This window comes from Pezoporus wallicus, unplaced genomic scaffold (genome assembly GCF_028554395.1).
Source record: "Pezoporus wallicus isolate ANWC-B61680 ecotype Strahan unplaced genomic scaffold, APGP_CSIRO_Pwel_v1 contig_13740, whole genome shotgun sequence".
Taxonomy (NCBI): Eukaryota; Metazoa; Chordata; class Aves; order Psittaciformes; family Psittacidae; genus Pezoporus; species Pezoporus wallicus.
Window position 1 is genome coordinate 698,127 of NW_026639057.1, and position 23,513 is coordinate 721,639.

Consider the following 23,513-nt stretch of genomic DNA (forward strand, 5'->3'; position numbering starts at 1 on the left):
TAGGCACGTCACCACTCTCCCATCGCTTAGTTTCCTCTGTTGCCCGATTGGAAGTTGAAGTTACTTTCTCCTGCTTAGAAATTCTCCAGCACTGAGACATGCCACATAGTTCACCTCTACAGCTTCCTGCTTCCCTAGACTGGAGCTTTCAAGCAAAAGTGAATTGGTAGAGCTAGGGAAATATATTTTTAGTAAATATATTATAGATCATCAAATATATACTTGATAAGAAGTAGCTTACCACACTGGAACTGGGCATCACTTCCTGGTATGACTTCTTGCCCAGGGAGGTTGTGAATGCTCCATGCCTGGCAGTGTTCAAGGCCAGGCTGGACAGAGCCTTAGGTGACATGGTTTAGTGTGAGATGTCCCTGCCCATGGCAGGGGGCTTGGAACTAGATGATCTTAAGGTCCTTTCCAACCCTAACTATTCTATGATTCTATGACAGTATCAAACCAAAACAGAATTCCCCATGTGCCAAAAGTTAACCCAGCAATTCCGTGGTTAAGGTAACCTTACGAGATTATACATATACAAGTTTCCTGTGTAAAGATCTGCAAAGGTAAAGCAGAGTCAGGATCTTCATCCCTCAAAAAAAAGATGTCAAATGCCACAGGTGAAATGTAAGAGTTTAAAAGTCACTTCCAGGATTACCCTACCCTGGCAGGGATTCCTAAAGGCTGCACGGGTACGCGAAGAGATCCTTCTGTAACTGCAAGTCAGTTTAGTGGATTTATACATACTTTTCAGCTTAAGAGAATTCTGCTCACTGCTTGAAGTATGGGGGAACAAAACAAGAAGGGTATGGAAAATTATTTACAGTCTCTGTACTTGCTGGTTGCAGAACTTCATGAAGTAGCAGCTTCACCATCTGACTGAGACTATCACATTCATATTGAGCTGCATCTAGTAGAAGACGTCCCTCGACACACACACACAGTTTTAGTTAAGATGCTTCAGCAAGTTCTCCTGTTACTAGGAAAAAACAATACTTTAAGGAGAGTTGTCATCTTTATTTTAAAATCTTGTAGCAATTGATTTATTTTCATTCTATTAACACCAATTTTGACAAGTTTTGTGTGCCATTTCATGTAACGGAAAGTTCATAGCAGAAGTCCTATAGCATACAGCTCAGAAGGGTGGTAGGTAAAGGCTTGCAGGCCCACTATCATTTTTTAAACCACCTTCATACAACCAAATCAAGAAAATTGTATATAACCAGATACACACATGAAAATTACGCAGGCCAAATTATACTTTCCTACAAAAAGCAGTTCCACAACATTGATTAAATTACTGGATCAGTACCTTTTGAAGTTACTGAAATACACAATAACTAGATTATTGAAGATTAGAGGTGATGTTTTTATTTGAAGGATGGGATTTGGGAGAAGGAAGGAGTTAAAAATAGCAAAATAATGGTCATCATGAAATAGCCATCCCTGCAAATAAACTACCAAACATGTTTTCTTTTTTAATTCATTACTAATGTATTTACAGAAGTGTCTCTGAATATCAGTCAGTTGCCATAGAAATATGGAGACTAACCAGATAAACAAAAACAATACCTGAAATTAAACTGAATTTGAATGGACATGCAGTTTGCTTCCATCACTTGCATTTTATCAGGCATCTGTATGCTGTGCAATATATTTCATTCAACACATCACTGAAACCCGTAGAAAGAAAGAAGTTGTTACAGTTAGCATCTTTATGTAAAATTACACACTCCACAAAAAGCAATTGACACAGGGCTTACATAGAACATTGGGTGGTATTTTGCATTGTGATGACTTGGAAATATAATTCACTGCACAATACTGACAGAGTATTTACAGAAAACAACAGAGCAATCATTAGTCTTATAAATAAGGTGACCAAATATCCTGGGCCTCTTACAAAGACATGCAGTCCCCTTCATGATGAAGACAAGTCAGTATTTTGCACTAATGAGCCTTCTCCTTTCCCTTTCCGTATTCTGAAAACAAAAGATATCACACACAACCAAAAGCAGTCAAACAACAACAAAACCTCCTTCTTGTTATCAAATTTAAAATCTCAAGCTTACCTCATCCTTTCAGTATTGTCTCATTTTAATCCTGTTTATATTGCTTTACTTTAGCAGGTTTCCCCATTCCCAGATGCAGTGCCGGTCCTCACCTTAGCAAGAGCAGGGAGGGCTCAGGAGAGCTGAACTGCAAAGAGGCATTGTTCTAGCAGTCAGGAAAACAAAAGAACACAGCTTGCAGGCAAAAGGAAAAGGAAGTTGAAGACCCTACTTGTGTTTAGAAGGGTTATGAGACAATGGACATTTTGGTCGCCTTAGTTAGAAGTCTCTTGTAACCTGCATGCATGTACCTTTGTTTTAATGTGTAAAAGTGTTGAATCTCACAACCACACACAGTTCTATTCAAACACCAAACTGGTAAACAGTGTTATGAAGAGCAATCATAGGGATGAAATAACTTTCTCTCCCAGAGGTCACAAAACAAGATATTCCTAGAAGTCTTTTTTCCAGATCTGTACAAGTCCCTGTCTTTGTAGCCAGCAGTAATCCTAGAGGTGTGACCAGCTCAAGCAGTTACCCTTTACATGTTGCATATGCGGTTGCCATTAAAGTTGACCTTCACCAATGGTTACCGTACATGGCTCTGGGTACCACAATTATTGGCAAATCACTTTAATGGTGACCACAATGTTACAAGTTAACTCCAACTACACACACATCAGAAAGGATTATTACAGAGACAATACTTTACACTCCTATACCTGCAGCATTCAGTTTGGTTTGTTCTGTTGTTGTTTTCTACAGGGCGGTGGTCTCCCATGACGCATAATGTGTTTTTCCAAACTATCTAGGATGGCAATAGCAATCCTTTGGACGTGTGGATCAGTCTGGACGTTTTCCTTGATGTTGTATAAATGCTGTAAACCACCTTCTTCAATTAACATGCTGCAGTATCTGGCAGCTGTAATAAGATTTAAAAAAAGGGAATTAAAAACCATTATCTAGGGTAAATGTAGCAGATACTGGAAAAAGTGATTCAAATCCACTTTCATCTCCTAGACAAGGCAGCATTTAGGACACTCAGTAAAGTGTCTGCAGAAGTGCATTTGTACTTTACCAAGTGACAAGAGAACAACAGAGGTCTTTGGACAGGACTCCAGTCGTAATCAGGTGTGCTTCCATGTCTGTCTTAGCCGACTGAAAAGTGCCCTGTAATATGCATAGTATTTCCTCTCTCCATCCGCCTCCTCTACAGGTATTTTAAGTGCATATATATGTATTTTAAAATACTACAGTATCTACGAGTATCCAGGTAAAAATATCACCTTCACCCAAAACACTGGTACAAAAGTTACCAGAAAATGGTTTCAGACACATCACATCAGTTAAACAGGCTTGTGTGAGAAAGTAGGACCTGGTTCCTCCAAAACCAGTTTGCCAAACACTACCAATGGTGCCCTTCAACTACTTAGAAGCTGCTCTGAATGGCTTTTCGGGGATACAGTACTACTTTTTTCCACTTTCATTATTGATTGTATGAAGCTGAAAGCATGCCTACATCAGCTCCAGTGTTATGTGCAAGGACCAGGTATAAAAAGAGCTATATGTCTAATGTAACATGCAAGTTCAGAAGTTGTTGCATAAACATCAGGAGGACTGTAGTGCAATCCACAGAGCGTTACCTCAGATGTGCCCTATTTCAGCATTCATCTCGGTGAAGCAACACTAAATGTTCACATTATGTGTTCCACTGGGGATCACAGCTACTGCAGTGCTACTAGTATTCTTGTTAAGTTAGCTCATATCATACAGAGAAACAGCAAAAGGAGAAAAAATAAACAAGAAAAGTCAATCCCATTAATTCCAGACTACTTTTCCCCTTCAGCTAAAAAGAGGAACTCAAAAGAGAATGCATCTCCTCTCCAGGACAAAAAGCTTTCTTGGTGCCAAACATCAAATAAATATATTTCAGAATTCAATATATTTCCCCTCAGTAGTTTATTACATTTGGTTTCTCTGCAACTTTGTCCAGAAGCTTCTGGCACAAACTACCATCAGACTTCCCAAATACCATCCTGAGCTCAAATCAGGAGTTCACAGAGTACTTCCAGCCTCTCCATTCTACACAGCAGTTACTACCAACACAAACCTCTGTGGCCTGTTGAAAGCTCAGAGGTTACAACACCACAAAATAGGTACTAAAAATAAATAGAGAACATATATGAGGCCCAAAGAGAAATTACAGGATCTTCATCAAAAACTGTTATCCAGGGTCTGACCAGTACAACAGCCTTGTCAGAACAGTCCTACTTCAACATGGCAAAAGTCCTCACAGTACTTTGCACTTAGGTGCAATTATATAACATGCAATGTTTTTGTTTGATCCCAAATAAATGTCTTCTCATTGTAAAAATAATGGTTTATGGGACAGGGATAAACAAGCATAAATGTACTGCTGTCACAAAGATTAAAACAGCAGGCACAGAAAATACTTCTAATATTTCAGAGGAAAGCTGCTTTCCAGCTGGTAGAAGTTCATGACAATACACGCATTCATATTAATGTCAAAAACAAAAAGGGCATGAAAAGCCAGGAAGGTTTGTTCATTCCTACATTTAGGTAGTGTTCAGGGGGTTTATTTCCTTCCCCAACATTTGGGGATTTCATCACACGCCCCCAAATCATTTTACAAACAAGACACTGGTGTTCTCATTGTGCAAATAGGAAAGACAAATCAAGAAACTGAGTTTCATGTAATAGCAGATTATCACAAAAAGGTGATTAGCAATGAGGATTACCTAAAACTTGTGCTCTCATAGTAAAGACATCACTAACTGCTACAATCATTGCTGTTAAAAGGAATTTGTTGCCCATTATTAATATTTACATTTCTGAGTAAAAACACTTTGCAAGCCAAAAACTTAGTTAATCTTAACACACATCCACAGTTTGGAATGAACACTGTGCATTTAACAGTAAAATTCCAGTAAATAAAAAGGATATAAAGAAATTCTATTACTTTCCTCCCCTGCCCCATTTAGCCAAGGCCTAAATGTAGTCTTTCCAGAGGATTAGGAGTAAATACCCTAGGAATTCTCATTTTTTCTCCATTTAAGGCTAGTGAATAATATACTAATACAAATTTTAAGGGTGATAGTATCTTAATACATACGATTTTTGCTGCAGACATGCTGCATGGCCCACACTGCCCATAACTGGACACCGGGTGTCATGAAACAGCCAAGTAGTGGAAAAAATGGATTAAAAGACCTGTAAGAAAAGGAGAACAGCAACTTACTTTACTACTCGGTGTTACTGCTTCAGAGGCCACACGTTGTCTATGCATTCAGCTACAGGTTTAACTAGGAGAGACAGTTGGTAAACTAGTTTTAGATGCAGCAGGCAAGCCTTTTAATGTTTAAGGCAATTACTAGTTAAAATCATATACAGTGAGTATATGCTATGCTTTACCATAGCATTTGGATGCCTCCTGCTCCTTAAAACCAGAAGTAAAGCCAGTGGAAATTATAAAGACTAGATGGGCAGTAATTATCTAATTGTACTTGCTGGCCTCAAGCTTCTTTATCTAGGACAGACAGTGCTGAGTATCTTTACTAGGAATGTAGCAGAATAACATTACATCTGTCTTTTACAGGAGTCCTTCACTTTCTTTGGTCACAAAGGGAACATTAACACACTGTGCGTTTTAAGCCAATAGGAGTTTTTCCACTGGACAAAACCCACGTCTGGACAGCAGTTCACTCTGCTTTAGGAAAAAGTTTTAAATCTGCTTCATTTTATTTTCCAAACTCTAAATGAAGACAATAGTTACCTGTAAGCCACCATCTCACACTCCGGGGTTGGCCAGTTCAAGATTGCAGAATGCTGCAAAACACAGAACCAAGAACACTCATTGTTAAATACAAACACTGAAAAAACCCATAAAAGAGTATGATAAAATTCACCATCATTTCTGTACCAGCTGTTCAAGGAGAGATGTCCTCTGGCTGCGGCTTAATGTCCAAGCCTGCTCTCCTCGAGATATCAAATGAGCAATAATCCCTGCTGCAAAGTAGCTAACTTCCACCTCCACGCTGTGCAATAATTTACTGATGTGGTCTATAAAGTCTTTCCACATTAATTCAGAATGGAGTTCTTTAACTTCAGCTATGTTATTCTGGAAGGGGGAAAAGAGAAAATATCAACAGAAAGAATATGATACGAGTGAGGTAAATACTTAAGATGAATGACATTGTGTAAGTAAACACCAGGATGAGATCTTGATACATCCAGGTGACCACCAGATGTCAAAATACTAATCTTGCTTTTGAACACTTTTACAGCCTAGTGTAGGAATTTACCTCCAACCAAAGAGGTTTTCCTCATTAGTAATTAGGTCATTAGCATGCAGATTACACTAAACTAAAGGCTAGTTTTAACATTCTCAAACACAACTTCAGCAGTGCACAATTCTGAATTCCACTGATTTTCAACCTACTCTGTGCATTTGGACTCATCTGAAGCTTCACTCTCTGTCCTTTCTTAAAAGCTCTTTTTGTTTACTGTAACCATCAATGTCAACATAACTATTGTTATTGGAGAACTGGTATAACAATCAAAACCAAATGTCAATTGTGATTAACGGGCACTATAAAGATTAAAGAACAACATAAAAATACTAGGCAAGTTTCCTTTTTCATCTCACCAGAAGTCCAAGAACTTTCTGTTGGATGGATGATTCTGATGGGAAAGACTGTGGAAAAAAGAAACAAACTATAGGTAACCATTTATGTTTACTATTGAAACATGTTAACTATAGACCTATGTCGATAACCCACCACCAAAACTGTACTCCTTACCTCTAAGACTCTCATGAAAAGTTCTAGCCCTTGATTTTCAATGAAGTGCCGACATGTTGTTGGTGATTCATCAGTGAGGTTCCAAAGTGCACTCAGTGTGAACTTGAGGGTAGTGTCTACGAGATTCTGATTCGTTTTCTGTTTAACTATTTGCAGAAGTTGCTGAAAAAAGAACCAAACAAAAAACCCAGTTGTGATTGCATACAAAAAAATGTATTAGCTCCTCTGCTTCTTTCTGCACCGACTGGGGTAACGCATAGCAAAGATCTACATGTTTAGGGTCAAACCATACAAAACCAAAAGGGCTATTAAACTTTTTAGCTCTCCTTTGAACGTGGTTGCCTGCTAGATGAATTCCTTTGTTTTCACCATAATTACACACATGGTACTATTAGAGATAGCACAAAGCCATCCGCAGAACTTTGGATTCCACATGAACATTGACAGCACTAACCATTTACTTTAAATATTCTCTTTTTGAGCATCTTTTATCTGACAAATTAAGAGATCTCTTGCTATTTTACTTTGTATTACTTGTGTCCAATTTCCCCCCTTCGGTTTCTTTTCATCTATGCCAACACATCTCATTGCTACTGTCTCTGATACTATCTCAAACAAATTCTCTAGGCTTTTCCTTCTAAAAAGCTTTCAAATGAATACAGGCTAATGTGTTCTGAAGAGTTCTATCTCCTTATGCACCTTTAGCAATACTACTCGCATGAATAGCTGGAGAGGATGGTATTTCTGTCAGGAAAGTATGAGACTTACCCTAACAATGAAGAGCTCTGCGCCAAGCTGAGCTGTTTGCTCTGTTGAAAGCTGTAAACAAATAAAACCATATCAACAATTTCTTCAAGATTTTAGAAATATTACCCTATAATCACAAGCTTGTATTTTGTACCTTTGCAGCAAGAATGGAAATTATGGCTACAGCCATCCTTTGCATGTTTTGATCTTCATGATTACACAGCCACTGCATAACAAGTTTGGCTGCTTCAAACCTGGAAGTTAAGAATAATGTTAGTTTTCAGAAGCCTCATTAGTCTCAGTAAAAGAAAAAGGTACAGAGACAACGCATCAGCTAGAAATGCATACAAGACAAAAGAAACTGGAAGTATTATGCCTTGTACCAAAGCAAAGTAGACGTACACCGTGAAATTACAGGTACAGCACGAGCCTCAGACAGCTCCCAGTTGTCTTTGGGTCTCTTCTAATTATACATCAAAGTATACAGGAATTACTTCCAAAGAAGGAGGAAAAATCTGGCACAATCTTCTGAAGCATCAGACCAACACACTTCAAAGCATTTAGGCAATACGTTTAAGTAGAAAAATCTCTACAAAAAGCAATCCCATAGTTCCTCAGAGAAATCCTGACTTGTATTACACACAATTAGTAATAGACCCATCCAGGTGAAGTAAAAAATACCTGTATACCAAAGGAGTTTCAGACCTATAATCAGTTGTGAATTACAGGCCCAAAACAATATAGGCCAGACAAATCCAGCACACTGGAATGATTTAAACTGAGCAAAATTGAGACCGGAAACAAACCTTCCCAAAGAACAATAACAAAGCAAGAATATTCCACAATGCTACAACCCGCATAAAACTTGCCTGTTAAATGGAACATCCTGAAGGATTCTGTCACTGCATAGTGAAAGAAGGCAATTCTTTTGTAGCTGTGAGGAAAAAGAATTACTTCATCAGATACATACATATTTCAGAGTATTTTCTTGCTATGAATCATTACATGTATTTCTATGAGGTCACGAGCTGTGGAGAATCCTTTTAAGATCCAAAAGAGACAGGGAATCTTACAGAAGATAACGAAAACGTTGTCTGTTACCTGTTGATGGTTTGGGAAGTGTTCCATGGCTTTCAGGAGCAAGTGAGTGACATCAGCCAGAAGTCGCACAGGCATACCTGCTGCTAAATCTTGCTTGGTTAGGTTAAAGACACACGCACTTGCTGCTAACTGCACAGGCAAGTTGAGGGGGTGATTTCTCATTCCAATAACCACAAGCTGAAATGCAAGAGTTTTGCCCACGTTAGTTCCTTGACATTTGCGCACATACCCCAAGAGCGATCCACTGCTGCTTGAGGCCACAATGACTCACAGCACCCAATTTCTGCCTCTTCTCCCTTTCACTTAAGGGAAAAATCCATCTGGTGTGATTTTAGATCCGGGAGGAACACTTCCTTCTGCTAAGTGATGCAAAGCTGACAACTTCTATTTCTCCCAAGTCCTTTTGCACAGGTTATGGCAGCCTGTCAAAAGAGAGGCTGCACGGAATGCAAGAGATTCCTAGAAAGATCCAGGGTTTGCTGTACACACACTGGGATAAAAACAACACCAAACCCTGTCAGAGGTGAATGAGGTAGGACAGTTTCTGCAGTGTAATGGTAATGATGGAGTTGTTTGTTGTTTGGAGACCAGCAATTTCAGATCATATCCTAAGCTGCTAGGTCAGGAGAGGGCTTTTGCAGCTTCTTCCTGAAGCTGAAAACGTAATTTCAACTATGTATGCTGACTGGGATCTAACTTAAGAAAGTGTTTTTCATATTGGCTATGGATTGCCAAAGTCTTTTTGATACTGAAGCCAGCAAATTCAAATGAAAGAGAACAGGAAAACAAAAATCATCTGTCCTACCGATGCCTCTTTTATGATCACAGTAAAAATTAAACCATCTCTGGTATTCTACACATGGAAAGCCAATGCCTAGAAGGGATTTCTAAGGAAATTTCTAGGATTTCCCAAGAGCACAATATAGAACAGTAATGGTACTTATTCACTTGCTGTCATACTAGATGGTGACAGTTGAAAGAGGTATCACTGAATGCCTCCCTTATTGTTACTGTTTTGTAAGCATCAGCAGAAGTCACTGTTGTACCTGGGGAACAAGACTAGACATGGCTTTGATTTCACCCAGTACAGATATGTTCTAAGGACTGAATTCAGCATCTGAAGAAGACTTCGTATCATCTTCAAAATTACATGGAAAAAAAAATTAGATGCTACTAAATTTAGATACTATACCTTAGTTCAGATTAAATTTACTTAACATAAAACACTACAGGGCATCTTCTACGTCACTGTTTTTTTAGATAGTTATTAATTTTTATCCATCATTACAATTTCAATCATAAAAATCACATTCAAAAAAGGTAAAAGCTCATAAAATAGTTTACACCGGGGTTTGAGGGCTGGGCTCAGCTTAAGGAACAATGCATGACAATCACCCAAACTATACCCTTTTACCTTTAAAATTTCAGGCTTCGTTTTTTCCATTACATGTGTCAGGCTGAATAAATGAAAAAGTGCTTCTCTCACAAAGAAAGCCCGTTCACTGTAACGCTTCAGTGCTTCAGAAATCTGCGTTTCATTTGCTTCTCCTGACACCTATGAACAGAGAAATAATCTTTAGTGCCAGATGCGATCATTTTACTTTATATTTGTTCTTAACAAAGTGCAAAGCTGCAGTTTCAAAGGTGGCAATATTTTTAACCAAATACTTCAGTAACCCAACGATTACTTTATCAGGCCATCTTAATCCATAGCCACACAATCTTCAAACATTCCTCATGAAGAATAATCCACATTATAAGCAAAAATTAGGCTCCAGTCATATCTTTAAGCAGAACTGTATGACACTACTAAGTAAAAGTAGCACTTCATAACTAAAAGCTGCTTTTGATGCACCAAATGCCTAAAAACACTATTTGTAACTGAATGCTCTGGGAAATGCAGCTGATAAACTGCTGAAGATGGTATTTTAGCTGTAATTTTTTGGCTCTGGGTTCTAGTTCTGGCATTAAAAAAAGATATTTCCATTCCTTGCCTACACCAAGTTTCCTGTAAGCTGTAACAGCAGCTTGCCAGCACCCTATTAAAGAACTAAGTCGTGCTCTCTGCAAAAGAGTTCTTAAAACCAGACTTTAGACACATATGAAAACTGAACAATGAGCTAAATTCAGTGAAGACTGCATTAGAAGCTATGAGCTGTTAACTTATATAAGCTTAAATTCAGAATATTAAATCAGCAACTAGCTGCAAAATTTTCCACTTCCCAATCTGCTGTATTTTCCATTTAAGTCTTATCTACTTGATAACTGTAAGTTGCACTGTTTGTTCCTCAGTCCTACTACTTAATGAATCATTGCTGCAAACTCTGGGTTTTTTTAATTCTTAGGGAAGCATGCAGAACTTGTTCTGCTTACTGTGCCACGTAAGGGAAGCAAATGCTCATAGATTAAAGTGTCACATTCTGTGCATCCTGTATTGTATATATGTATTTTTAAACTTGCTAGATCAGGAGTAGAATCATAGAATCATAGAATAGTTAGAGTTGGAAAGCACCTTAAGATCATCTAGTTCCAACCCCCCTGCCATGAGCAGGGACACCTTACGCTAAATCGTATCACCCAAGGCCTCGTCCAACCTGGTCTTGAACACTGCCAGGGATGAAGCATTCACAACCTCCCTGGGTAACCTATTCCAGTGCCTCACCACCCTAACAGGAAAGAATTTCCTCCTTATATTCAATCTAAACTTCCCCTGCTTAAGTTTTAACCCGTTACCCCTTGTCCTCCCACTACAGTCCCTAATGAAGAGTCCCTCCCCAGCATCCCTATAGGCCCCCTTCAGATACTGGAAGGCTGCTATGAGGTCTCCACGCAGCCTTCTCTTCTCCAGGCTGAACAGCCCCAACTTCCTCAGCCTGTCTTCATATGGGAGGTGCTCCAGTCCCCTGATCATCCTCGTGGCCCTTCTCTGGACTTGTTCCAACAGTTCCATGCCCTTTTTATGTTGAGGACACCAGAACTGCACACAATACTCCAGGTGAGGTCTCACAAGAGCAGAGTAGAGGGGCAGGATCACCTCCTTTGACCTGCTGGTCAGGCTCCTTTTGATGCAGCCCAGGATACGGTTGGCTTTCTGGGCTGCGAGCGCACACTGAAGCCGGCTCATGTTCATTTTCTCATCAACCAACACCCCCAAGTCCTTCTTCGCAGAGCTGCTGTGAATCTCTTCTCTGCCCAGCCTGTAGCTGTGCCTGGGATTGCTCCCACCCAGGTGTAGGACCTTGCACTTGGCATGGTTAAACTTCATGAGGTTGGCATCAGCCCACCTCACAAGCGTGTCGAGGTCCCAAAGCACATTACAGGCTTCAGGAAACTGATACCATGTTGGATTTTGCTTTATATTCTCTCCTGATTAGAACAAGGCAATCCTATTTACTGACATGTTTTGCAGCCGATTATACACTATATGAAGAATTTCTACTTGGGCTGCATGTTCTCAGCAGTAATGTCTGCCTCGTGTTCCATTTTCAAGGATTTTCTATAACCAAATTCCACAGGACCGCTGGAAAGACAGCAATACTTATTTTTGCTGTCTGCATGACTGCTATGTCCTGTGTATACTTTACCAGTAGCTTAACTAAGCAACTGAATATTGCTGAATATTTCAGTATAGTTACAAAAAGAAAAACCCCATTCACTGCCTACAGTCTCTTCTTTACATTCTTGACAGCTACGCCTTAAAAAAGTATTAAAAAATGCAAGCTACACTGCTAACTGCACACTGCTACAAGTCCATCATGATTTTGACATCACCAGAATCTTCTTCCTTCCTGCCTTTTCACAGCACAGTCACTTTAATGAAACACATATTCTAAATAGCAAGGATTACATTTAATTACTTTATCCAAACATGAGGTATAATTGCCTGATGCCATACATCACCACACCAAATGGGAACTTTCCTTCAACAACTGATTTCAACATTCATGCTGAGCGCTATCAGCCATGACAACTCAAGACACACTGACATTAACAACTGTCAAACATTCCAGGAGTAAAAGATTACACAACTGTGTAGCTGTGTTACCTCACTTACCTATAACAAGAGCATTCTGCATTTTAAAACTGAAGTGCAAAACTCAACTTGCATAGGAGATAGACTAACCTATAGAAACACTATGCAAACTCTTCCTCATACCCTCTGCAGTTTCCATCATCCTCATGGCACAGCAGAAACCAAAACTCAGAGTCAAAGATGATTTACACCACTGACAGGTCTAAAACATCCCTTTTTCTTCTTTAATTCTGACTCCTTCATAGCAGGAACAGGATAGGCTCATTGTCCAGTAAGTGCATGCATAATCTACAGAACAGGGAACAACATCTTGTTGTCTGGCACTAAAAGATAAATGCACTTTCAGCAAGCATCATCTCATCCTTTGGGGCTAAGCAATTCAGGATTTGTTCAAGAAAAGGAAGGTTTTTCATCCGAAGTAATTGCTTCTTACATGCTCAGCACCAAAAGACCTTTCAAGATGGGTAGAAGTATTGCAATAGGAAATAGAAGGGGTGATGGAGTACAACCGCAGCTCAGTTATTAAGTTTTATTATATCTGCTGTGTTAATCATGAACTGCTCAAAGCTCATGCAGATTCTACCTCCACCTCTTACATACTGCTACTGTGCTGGAATCAAAGAGTATTATTCCAGCAAATGAATTCAGACTAGACAAGGTTCAGCTCTCTTAGATCTGCTATGTTAAATCAAGACCTAGGGCTCACTGAAAAGGCACAGAAAATAGATGTTTCTTACAATAGTATTATGTAAATTTAGCATTATCCATGCCAGAATCAAGTAGGAATTTGACATAAAAGTCAGTAGTTACAATTTTAACAGTTAAAAAAATTACAGTTAAAAAATTAATCTAGAGCCTCCTTCTGAAACACCCACGTACATTTGTTACAAATGATTAGCTCTCTTTTTCCTGCACATTGTAATTTTTCAGGAAAATTAATTCCCCCACTTAACCTTTAGGTTTCCTTCTCCTGTTAGGAATTCCGAGTAGCCAGCATCAGTAGCAAGCAATCCTACAAACTGCATTGTGGGTCGCTGCTGAATAAATGCTTCTACAGCTTTATCTGTCACATGTTTTCTTCCAGAAATGTCCAAAGACACAAGGTTAGGCAAGATGTCTTTCTGTTCCAGTAAACGAAGAGCTATGTCTGATGTGAACTGTTTGTCATCTGAAATATCAAGGTGATTCAGGTATTTTAGTTCTCTTATTACATCCAGAATCTGGGTTGTGGTCATTTTCAAGCATTTCAGGTGGTGCATGGTCAAAGACTTGAGTCGGTCTTTGCAGGTAAGAAGTGCTGTTATGTCAGTGACAGAGGTGTTCGATATATCCAAACTTTCTAATCTAGGAAGTGAAGCAACATCTGCCAAGTCCTCATTGTAGAACAGAACATTGGTAATACTCAATGCACGAAGCCCAGACAACTGACTGAAGCACCTCTCGTATGGGTCTTCTAAAGAAAGAGTTAGTGAGTTCAGCACTAGGCACTGCAGATTTTGTTGGATCCATTTATTGCTGCCAAGTCCACTTATAATGTCTGTGATTGTTATATCTGCATTCACCCCAGTAGCATCAAGTTCCACCAGTTTGTGATGGCAGAATGCTTTCCGGAAAGCCACAGCAGAGATTTTTGCCTTTCGGATACAGGCTCGTTTCAAACGCATCTGGTTGCCTCGGAAGATGCCCACGGTTCCATCATTGAGAAGCCCTGTTGGAAAACAGCATTAGTGTTTGGCTCCAGTGGTACAAAACATCACTTCAAGGGTACAAGGTGTTAACAAAGAAAGATAACTGCAAAGTAGTTTCTCTCAGATCTTTATGACACAGGTCCCAAAAGTTTATGTTTCAGATTCCACTTTTAAGATTATGATCTCACCTTCAGTACTTTCCAGGTTTAAGACTAGGCCAGGTGAATTAAGATGTAGTACGCACACATTACCTGTTTGGTTCCGAACATGGAATGTGCAATAAATAAAATGTGGATATGATTCCAAGGCACTCAGCCTGCTGCCTGCATTACTGGATTTTCTCACTGAACTAGTTAGAAATGTGCTAAAAACAGGACTTCAGCATTTCTGAAAGTTATTCTTCCCTAGTCAACCTCAAAATAGTATCACAGCAATCAATGACCAGCCCTCATCCTGCTTTAACTCAATTGACTAATGCAACATTTGACTGAATTCATAAGTAGAATCAATAAACTAAACTGAGATAATTAAGTTCTATGTATCTCTCATGAAGAAGGTAGGAGTGTTGCTCAGGAACAAGCTGAATGTGGGAAAGAATCCTAAGAACTGATTCAAAGAGGACTAGGAAAGGGTGGGAAGGAGAGAAAGACAGCAATAAAAAAAAGGAAATGCAACAATCTTGTTTGAGATTATCTTTTTGCTCTGTATCAAGAATTCTGTATAAGTAGTCTTTTTTCCTAGCATATTGGCAACAGCCTAACTGAAATAATACTTTTAGTTCCATGCACAGGATTATCCCAAAACATATTGAGGACACCAAGATTTCTTACTCATATCTTCTCAACAGAAGGATTACTGCTTTATAAAAAGCCATAGGAGAAGGGGGAGATTGCACAAGCATTCACACAAAAAGAATAGGAAGAACATGTCCTTCTAGTTTCAATCTAGAGAGTTATGTCAACACCCCTGTTTTTTACCTCCCATCTTCCAAACACAGAAAAGAACTGAAAATGCAATATAGTTGAATGAAAACATAATTTCCACTATAGTTTGGACTTAAGTCACAAGCTAGCGATTTTCTCTGTGACAAAGTCAAATTAACACTAAGATTTGCAGACTGTTCCAAAGAGCAAACCATGTAGGTATTTTTGACAAAGTAGCTGGGGCTTTTGCAGAGAGAACAAAAGTACGGGGTGAAACAACTGGTACCCAGCAGAACAAATCATCATTATTTATTCCACTTAATTTGTTAAAGTATTGCTAAATTACTTCTCTTTTTTTGTTTTTTTTTTTTTGTTTTTCCCCATCTTTTCATTTGAGGATCAAGCTAAGCTCTCTGCCTGGTCTACCTCAGCCACATCCCATTGACCTGGCATACCCTTTTTTCATCCCATGGTCTGACACAGTGTTGGGGTGTTTCAGTGTTTGGAACTGCCTGCATCACTACTAGTACTGGTAATAAGTTTCTGGTAATTCATAGAATCACAGAATGGTTTGGGCTGAAAAGCACCTTAAGATCATCTAGTTCCTACCCCACTGCCAAGGGCAGGAACACCTCACACTAGACCACATCACCCAAGGCTTTGTCCAACCTGGCCTTGGAACTGCCAGGGATTTACTGCTTCTTTGGACAATCTGTTCCAGTGCCTCCCCACCCTCTCAGCAAAGAACTTCTTCCTTATATCTAACCTGAACTTTCCCCGTTTCAGTTTTAACCCATTGCCCCTTGACCTGTTGCTACAGTCCCTGATGAAGAGTCCCCCTCTGGCATCGATGTAGGCTCCCTTCAGATACTGGGAGGCTGCTGTGAGGTCTCCACGCAGCCTTCTCTTCTCTAGGATGAACAGCCCCAAATTCAGATTCCTTGAATCTGATTTCTTGGGACTACTCTAAAGATTACTTACCAGAAAGTTCATGTACGTTGAAGATGTAGGTTTTTTGAATTTGCCTTTCTTTAGGAACATTCCTTCTGTTGTATATGACTAGAATAATTTGGGAAAACTAGAATATCAGTTCTTGCACAGTAAGACCCAATCAAATTTGCACCTATAGTATTGGGTGTTTAGCCTGTTTACAGTAATTTTTCTAGTGTCATGTCTCACCTCTTAATAACCAGGATCCTCAGGAAGGGGACTCCTGCCTCTCCTCTAGGGAAATCTATACATTCATTCTTTTTATGCTATGAAGCTTTTATCGACACATTTCCCTTTGTCATGCTTAACGCAAGCAAAGCAGAGGGCAGCCCTCTACTCAAAGATGTGCTGACAGAGAACATGATAGGAAAGTACATAAAATGTAAGACCACCACAAGGTGTTCTTCATAGATATGTACACCACTCTTGAAACTACTTTCCAGCAAATAATTCCACTTCAACAAAAGTGCTAGAAGTGATGAGAAGCTATTTTAATTAAAATCACAAGATCATCTCCAAGCTTAATCACAAGGACACACAGTAAAGAAAATTCAATTCATTGCTCTGAGAGAGATATTGATATTTGAGTGCTGCTGGAAGTAGCACAATCAAATAGTTGGGGTTTTTTTTTCAGCGATTGAAAGAAGATCTATTAAAAGGAGGTTCATTTGAAGGAACATTAAAATCATAAACCCAAGATAAAGGGTTTTCTATTTAGAACCACCTATATGCCAATGCAACATTGAGCTGAAGCTCTGGAAAAACAAAAATAACAAATCTTCTCTTAAAAGATTAAGGAACACAGTTTTAACAGCAGATTCTACTCCAAAATACACCAGGACTTCAGTAGCACACTCCAATAAAACATTTTCACTGATCCCACAAAGAATTGTTTTTACCATGAAATGCCATTGTCTGCAGCAGTCGATCAGCCACTTCTTGAGGAAACATTCCTGGCTCCTGCAAGCACAGTGTTCCATCTTGCCTTTCTGTGCAGAACTTCTCTAGGTTGGCAGTCAGGAAATTCAAACAGATATCAAGTAAAGAATAAGGAGAAGCTTCCTCCTGTCATACGCAAAACACAATGAAACAAAGGAGATTTAGTCAAATCATTCTCTCCACCTACGGATCTTCCATTACTCTATAATGTTGTTTTAGGCAAATCATTATTATTTGATAGTCTGATTTTCATTGGAACAGGCAAATACTAGAAAAGGAGACATCCCCCTTAGAGCCTTGGGTCACACAATAAACAACTGGCCAAACTGATGGGCAACTTCTTCCTCCAGTCACCCCAACAAGCACAGCCAGTCTGGTCTGTAATGCTGAGCCCTGCTTGCATCCACAGAGGAAGAAAAGTAATTGCTGATAAGATCATTTGAGTTTATTAAGTCTACTGGGAATTAAGTAAGCAAGACAGACTGAAAGAAGATTTTAAATCAAATTTTACTTCTTGATTTAAACTATTTCTTTAAATCTTTCATTTAAGTCAACTCATATTAGAAGCCTACTACCAACATACATTAAAAATGCAGATGAATTTCATATATTGTTAGGAGCAATTTTTGATACTGAAAAGGGCACTTAGAAGTTTATATTGAAAAAGGAAACTCAAAAAGAGCTATTTTCATTCCAAATTCTGTGCAGCAAAGTAACAAGTATTACAGTACTCATTGTTATCTACTTACAGATACCAACTTCCACCTTTTTATGACAAGTATTTGAAAATCATCTACAGTACAACCCAGGGTACAAAGGACAAGGCAGAATATAAACTTGAACTCTTCTTCCAGAGTTTGAGATTGTACAGTGATACATGAAAACCTCAAAGGTTTTTTATTCCACGTCTAATAATAGTCTACTGTTTTCAGCCACACAGATTAATCAACATAAAGAATGAGTCGCCGCACTGTGAATCATCCCCAGCACTACACAAAAGAAGGGCGAGTGACTGGTACATACTCCCCCAGACAATATTGAAAATAACAGCATCAACTCCTGCCAGATCTCATCTGTAGGAAAAACTGCAGCTTCCCTTTTATACTGACAGTTCTGGATAATTTCACCTTTCTTTCCTAGCTCATTTAACTTCTCTTTTGTTGCTTTTCTTGCCTCCTATGCTCATCACAGAAGTAGAGGTACATATGAAAGGTTATATAGAAGAAATATAAAGAAAATGACAAAAATAAGTCTTCCAAAAAAAGGTGCATATATTTGGAGACTGGGAGGGACCACTTCAGGGCAAAGATGGAATGGAACTTATCTTCAATGAATCATACACTGACAGCAATAAGAGACTGCAGTTTAATAGCAGCTGAGGACTTAAGTACAGGTTTGGGAACTAGGAATTCCAAATTATTCAAATACAAGCTCTTTCTGCAGCTTGTGACATGCAAATTCCAACTGCTTTGACTCCATTTTCCTAAGTGCTTAGGTTTGGGGTTTGCTGGTTTTTTAAAAAGCTTGATTATTACATTTTATTGTTGAAGAAACAGAATTTACTTTGTGATGCAACTTGCTTGTATTACCACAAAACAGCAATTTGGCTGCCTCCAATTTTAGGCTGGTATGAAAAGAAAGGGCAGACTTAGGAACTCTGAACATCTTTTGTTTCTTTAGAATGTGCAACAACACCTGAAGTACTCCTAAACAGAAAAAACCTAACCAATTACTTTAAACTAGTACATTTTTTCTTAAAGGGGAAGTTTCTCTTTTTAACTTGAAATTAATGCACACGCTCAGGATTTGTGTGACAGCTGCAGATTCAAACAGAAATCAGAATCCTTACTGAAAGGCATATGAAAACTAGCCCCACTGAGACATCCTCATCTCCCATTAGATCTTGTGCTTCTAATTTGATGCTTAAACATGACAAAACCAGAATCCTGCCTCTCTTCATTCTTTCTGGCTCTGTTCCGCAATTTCTGCCCGGAAAATTAAAACACTTTTAGGTATCAGTGAGCGAACTCCAGTGGGAATTTTTAGCCTTGCAGATAGACCACTAGCATATGACTCAGAACACTATTTTTTCAACCAGTACCTCTAACCAGCCAATCTGTAATTCAGAGAGATCGTTTTAATTCTCCTATGAATTAATCGCTTTAGAAGTCCCTGCAGGACATCTCCATACAGTAAAGGAACAAAATCCACAAGCAGGGATCAGTTACACTTGCAAACACCACAGAGTCATTTTTAACTCCACCTATACCAGCTACAGGGAGATATTTGTGATGTTTCTTCAATTTTGCCAAAAGGCTGAAGAAACACACCTCAGGAAGGCTCCTGAGGTGACCTGGGTAGATAGGTGAAATGTTTTTATCGGTATCTAATAAAACCCCTTGACAAACATCATAAAACCATTTTCTAGACTGCCTGCTACTGAAATAGAACAGCGTGAATGCAGTCTGTAAACCTTTTATGTGAGCTTGTGGCATTCCTCTCCTGAACTTCCCTGTACTTAAAAAGGATACTGCCCAGTTAAAAACCTCATAGTAAACGTGGTCAGTTGTAGTTAAGATCTTAGGTTAGGATTTAAGTGGCTCCTTTCTCGAGTTATGCTTTGAATGACAACTTGAAAAGAAAGCTGGTGCTTGTTTTCAGCTCATTTCACTTTCTGGATCCAATACCCCGAAAAGACACTGTAAATGTGTGTCAGCCATAGCTCAGGATTATCATTTTTAATTTAATGAAGATCATCCAGCAATATTTGAGTAGAAATTATTACGTGTATTTGATTTCTTCATAGCCATCTTAATTATCTGGTACTTTCATGTTACCTCATCGTTTCCTTCATTCTATCAAACTAATTCAGTGGCTAGAAAATAAGTATTAAAATAAATTCTCCAAACCACAGAATTCTGCATGACATGATTCAAGTCTGGGCACCCTCATTAGCTAAAATGCATATTATAAGAGAAACGTGACACATAAACAACTGGCTTATGGAATAGTAAAAAAAAGTACAATAATTGCAATTAGATGGGCTTTTTAAGGCTTATTTAAATTAATTCTTTTAAAACAGGTAACTTTGTAATGTGCTTAATATAACCAAGGCAAACAACCAACCAACCAAGTGTCCAGGGAGGTGAAGGGGGAGTAAACTGCATGGCTACTGGCATCTGACAGTAATTCAATACACTACTGGACTGAAATGCAATATCTACTTCAACATGATGTTACCCGGGTCAGCTTATAGCTCACAAACTAGTGCAGTTGGAAAGGTTCTCAAAAAGAACACCATCCTCCACATTTTCTTTTTAAAACTCTTTGAATCAATTATAAATATTGCTAGAATATATTTAAACTATATTTCAAAATGCAGCTAAAAAGATGAAAGAGCTTAAGGGGATGCATTAAAGTACCTGGAACAAGTTAGAGGATCTTAAACCAGACATTATGCCTAGATTAACTGGCTGAGTGTGAGTATCAAAACAAAATCCTGTTCCTTTCGGGAAGGATCACCACGCAACCCCCCGATTATGCGACAGTAACTAAAGAAGAGACAGCTTTAACTCATGTTTTCCATCAGCAATTCCAATCTAACTTCACACAGAAATCAAATTCCACTGCTGTGTGGGCCCGCTTCACTATACATATTGTGATCCTACCAACTCCAGACTGAAACATTCAGTTCCTTCTGGCTTTGTGTCTTAAAGACTCACTAAAAGAAATAAAACCTTTTCCACAGGTAATTTTCTGTGGGTGGGAGTCTCCCACCTCAATAAACCAATCTGTTTAGTGGAAAAACAGATACTAATTTCAGCTCCAACAGATCCACTTCTATGATGTAGCCCTCAATATTCATACCCAATTGCAGACTCGGTATGACAACACCCAAGCGTGTAAGGTCAGTGTATACCAGGCCCATCTGCTTTTTTCCCCTCTCTGAAGTCCCAAAGAAGGAGATGGAGGGCAGGAGAAGGGACTTTTCAGACCGTGGCAGTTATTTCTCTCAGAGTCAGCAGGAAAATAAAGAGATAATTTAGAGCCTTAGTTTTTTGTGTTGGACAGACCATGTTTCTAACTGCTTTCCATGTCTCCACAGCCCCAAAACTTCACTGACATTTTTAAAATGAACATTCTTAAAACCAAGAAATACTAACTCAGCAGTCATCGACATTCTCCTGAGCACTAATAAAGGCAAGCAAAAAAGAAACAGTTCTGTGATTTACATTACAAAGAAAACTTTATGATTATCGTACTTAAACAGGATGAAACAGATACAGGCAATTCATTAACTAGACTCGAAGGTTATGCTCAGAACTCAAATTTAACATTAACTATTCTGGCACAAGTGGGAACTGCTGGTTGCTAGCGATACGAAGTTGGCAGAGATCATGAAAGGTCTGAAGTCAAGCAGTGTCAAGTTAAAACTACATAGTAAGGCCATGTATTTCAAGATCAGTATCAAGAACTTCAGATATGAGTTCATCAATCGGAAATGACTGAAGAACCTGAATGGTTTGCTTAACCACAAGAAAGCAATGTGAGGCTGCCAAAAAAGTCATCAGGAGAAGCATCAAGCCAAAACAAGGACGTACTATGACATTTTTAAGGCACTCTGAGACCTCACAGGGCTATTTATGTTAAGAGATACCTGCACCATTTCAGTTTGAACAACACAACTACTAGAATGCTGGGGGGGATTATTTGGAGTAGGAAACAAAACCGGCTTTCTCAGGCTAGTAGGTTAAAAAGGTGAGAGAGATGAATGCCACCTATAAGTACAGCACAGTGAATAAAAACTATAGAAGAAGAAAAGCTACGAAGGACAAGCATAGCAACAAAGGTGCACAGAAATGCCATGAAGCAGAATTTTGGCCATAAATTTACATGTCAGTACACGGCTCCAAAGCATCAAACAATGAAGCTCTGCCCTCAACCACTGAATAGAATAGCAGGCGCAAAAGGTACCTATTTTAAAACAGAAAGTTTATTAGGGGACTAAATGAAATTAGGCTTTTACTAACAAAAGGTGCGCCTAGATAACCCAGGAAGTTCCTGCTACTCCTTTAAAAGCAAAATATGCACACTCATCTCGAAGAGAGGAGCAACCAAACCAGCAACCATATGTTCTGCTCCAAGGCCGGCCTTCCATAGAGAAGGGTTGTTTCTCCAGCGCCAGTTTCGGCCAGCTCCATGCTGTACGAGCACGCTGCTACACACCACACCGCTCAGCAAGGCCCACGTACCGTGCATACCACAAAACCCGTGCTCTCGGGGGCACGGCTCTTTCCAGACAGCCCCTCGACAAAGCAAGCCGCAGTGGGAAAGCGCTGTGGGAGGGCTGAAGGGCACCTAGGCTGCCGGGAGGCATGTGCTGGAGGGGAGAGAGGAGAGATGGCTGTCCTGCCCTGTCGTGCCCTCCATGCCGGCCGGATGAGGGGCCCTGACGGCCGGGCTATCCCCCGCTCCTGTGCGGCGGGACCCCGGCCGCAGCCGCCTGTCCTCGCCCCCACAAGGTGCCGTGAGAGGAGCCTGTCGGCGGCAGTGAGGCCGGGTCGACCCTCGCGGCGCTGAGGCGATGCAGGGGCGCCATGGGCAGTGCTGAACCGCTGCCCCCTCGCATCGCTCCAACCTCCGCTCTGCCGGGGCTAGGTCGCCCCGTTTATATAACCCGTTACACAAGAGCGAGGGCTGCCGGCCCCGCGTGTGCGGGCGGCGAGGATCCGCCGCGGTCCCGCGGGGTCGTTCCCGGTTCTGCCCCTCAGCGCGGGCAGGAGGGGGGACGGGGACGGGGCGGGGGGGGAGAGGAGCGCACCCAGGGCCCTCCTCACGCTCGCTGCGGCCAACGGCCTCACCTGCCCCGCGCCCGCCTGACAGAGCGGGGCCCGTGGCGCCGCCATAACGGCCCCTTCACCTCAGCGCCCCGCCGCCGGGCTCTGTCACCCTGAGGCGGGGGGCAGCCTCTCCCTCTGCCCCCCTCCCTGCCTTCACCTGCACGACAGCGAAGCCCACCCATGCCCTCAGCGGCTGCCCGGCCCGCGGCGCTCACTCACCATCGCGGCCCTGGGAGCCGGAGGCGAGAGCCCAGCGAGCCGGGTCCAGGAGCACAGCTCCTTCTTTTTTGCCTTTTCCCCGTTTTTCACCTCCCCCGACCTGGAAGTGAACGTCCCTGAGCCGGCCGGGAGGCAGCGCCGAGCCCGCCTCCCTTAAAGGGGCCG

The 23,513-nt window shown here is 40.4% G+C and overlaps 1 protein-coding gene across 2 annotated transcripts; it reads right to left on the minus strand.

Annotated features, from left to right (window-relative positions):
* Positions 1 to 999: 999 nt before the first annotated feature.
* On the minus strand, positions 1,000 to 23,513 carry LOC130601436 (protein zyg-11 homolog B). Of its 2 annotated transcripts, XM_057413520.1 has the most exons (14): positions 23,349 to 23,511; positions 17,250 to 17,415; positions 13,703 to 14,457; positions 10,131 to 10,271; positions 8,717 to 8,893; positions 8,485 to 8,549; positions 7,770 to 7,869; positions 7,637 to 7,687; positions 6,869 to 7,030; positions 6,715 to 6,762; positions 5,989 to 6,186; positions 5,842 to 5,894; positions 5,182 to 5,279; positions 1,000 to 2,970 (listed from the first exon to the last, which is right to left on the minus strand). In XM_057413520.1, exons 1-14 carry the CDS (start codon positions 23,349 to 23,351, stop codon positions 2,780 to 2,782), a joined length of 2,208 nt encoding a protein of 735 aa, XP_057269503.1. In that variant the 5' UTR covers positions 23,352 to 23,511; the 3' UTR covers positions 1,000 to 2,779. The 2 variants fall into 2 exon arrangements, with proteins under 2 accessions (XP_057269503.1, XP_057269504.1); XM_057413521.1 differs by lacking the exon at positions 5,989 to 6,186 and having other exon boundaries at positions 23,349 to 23,513.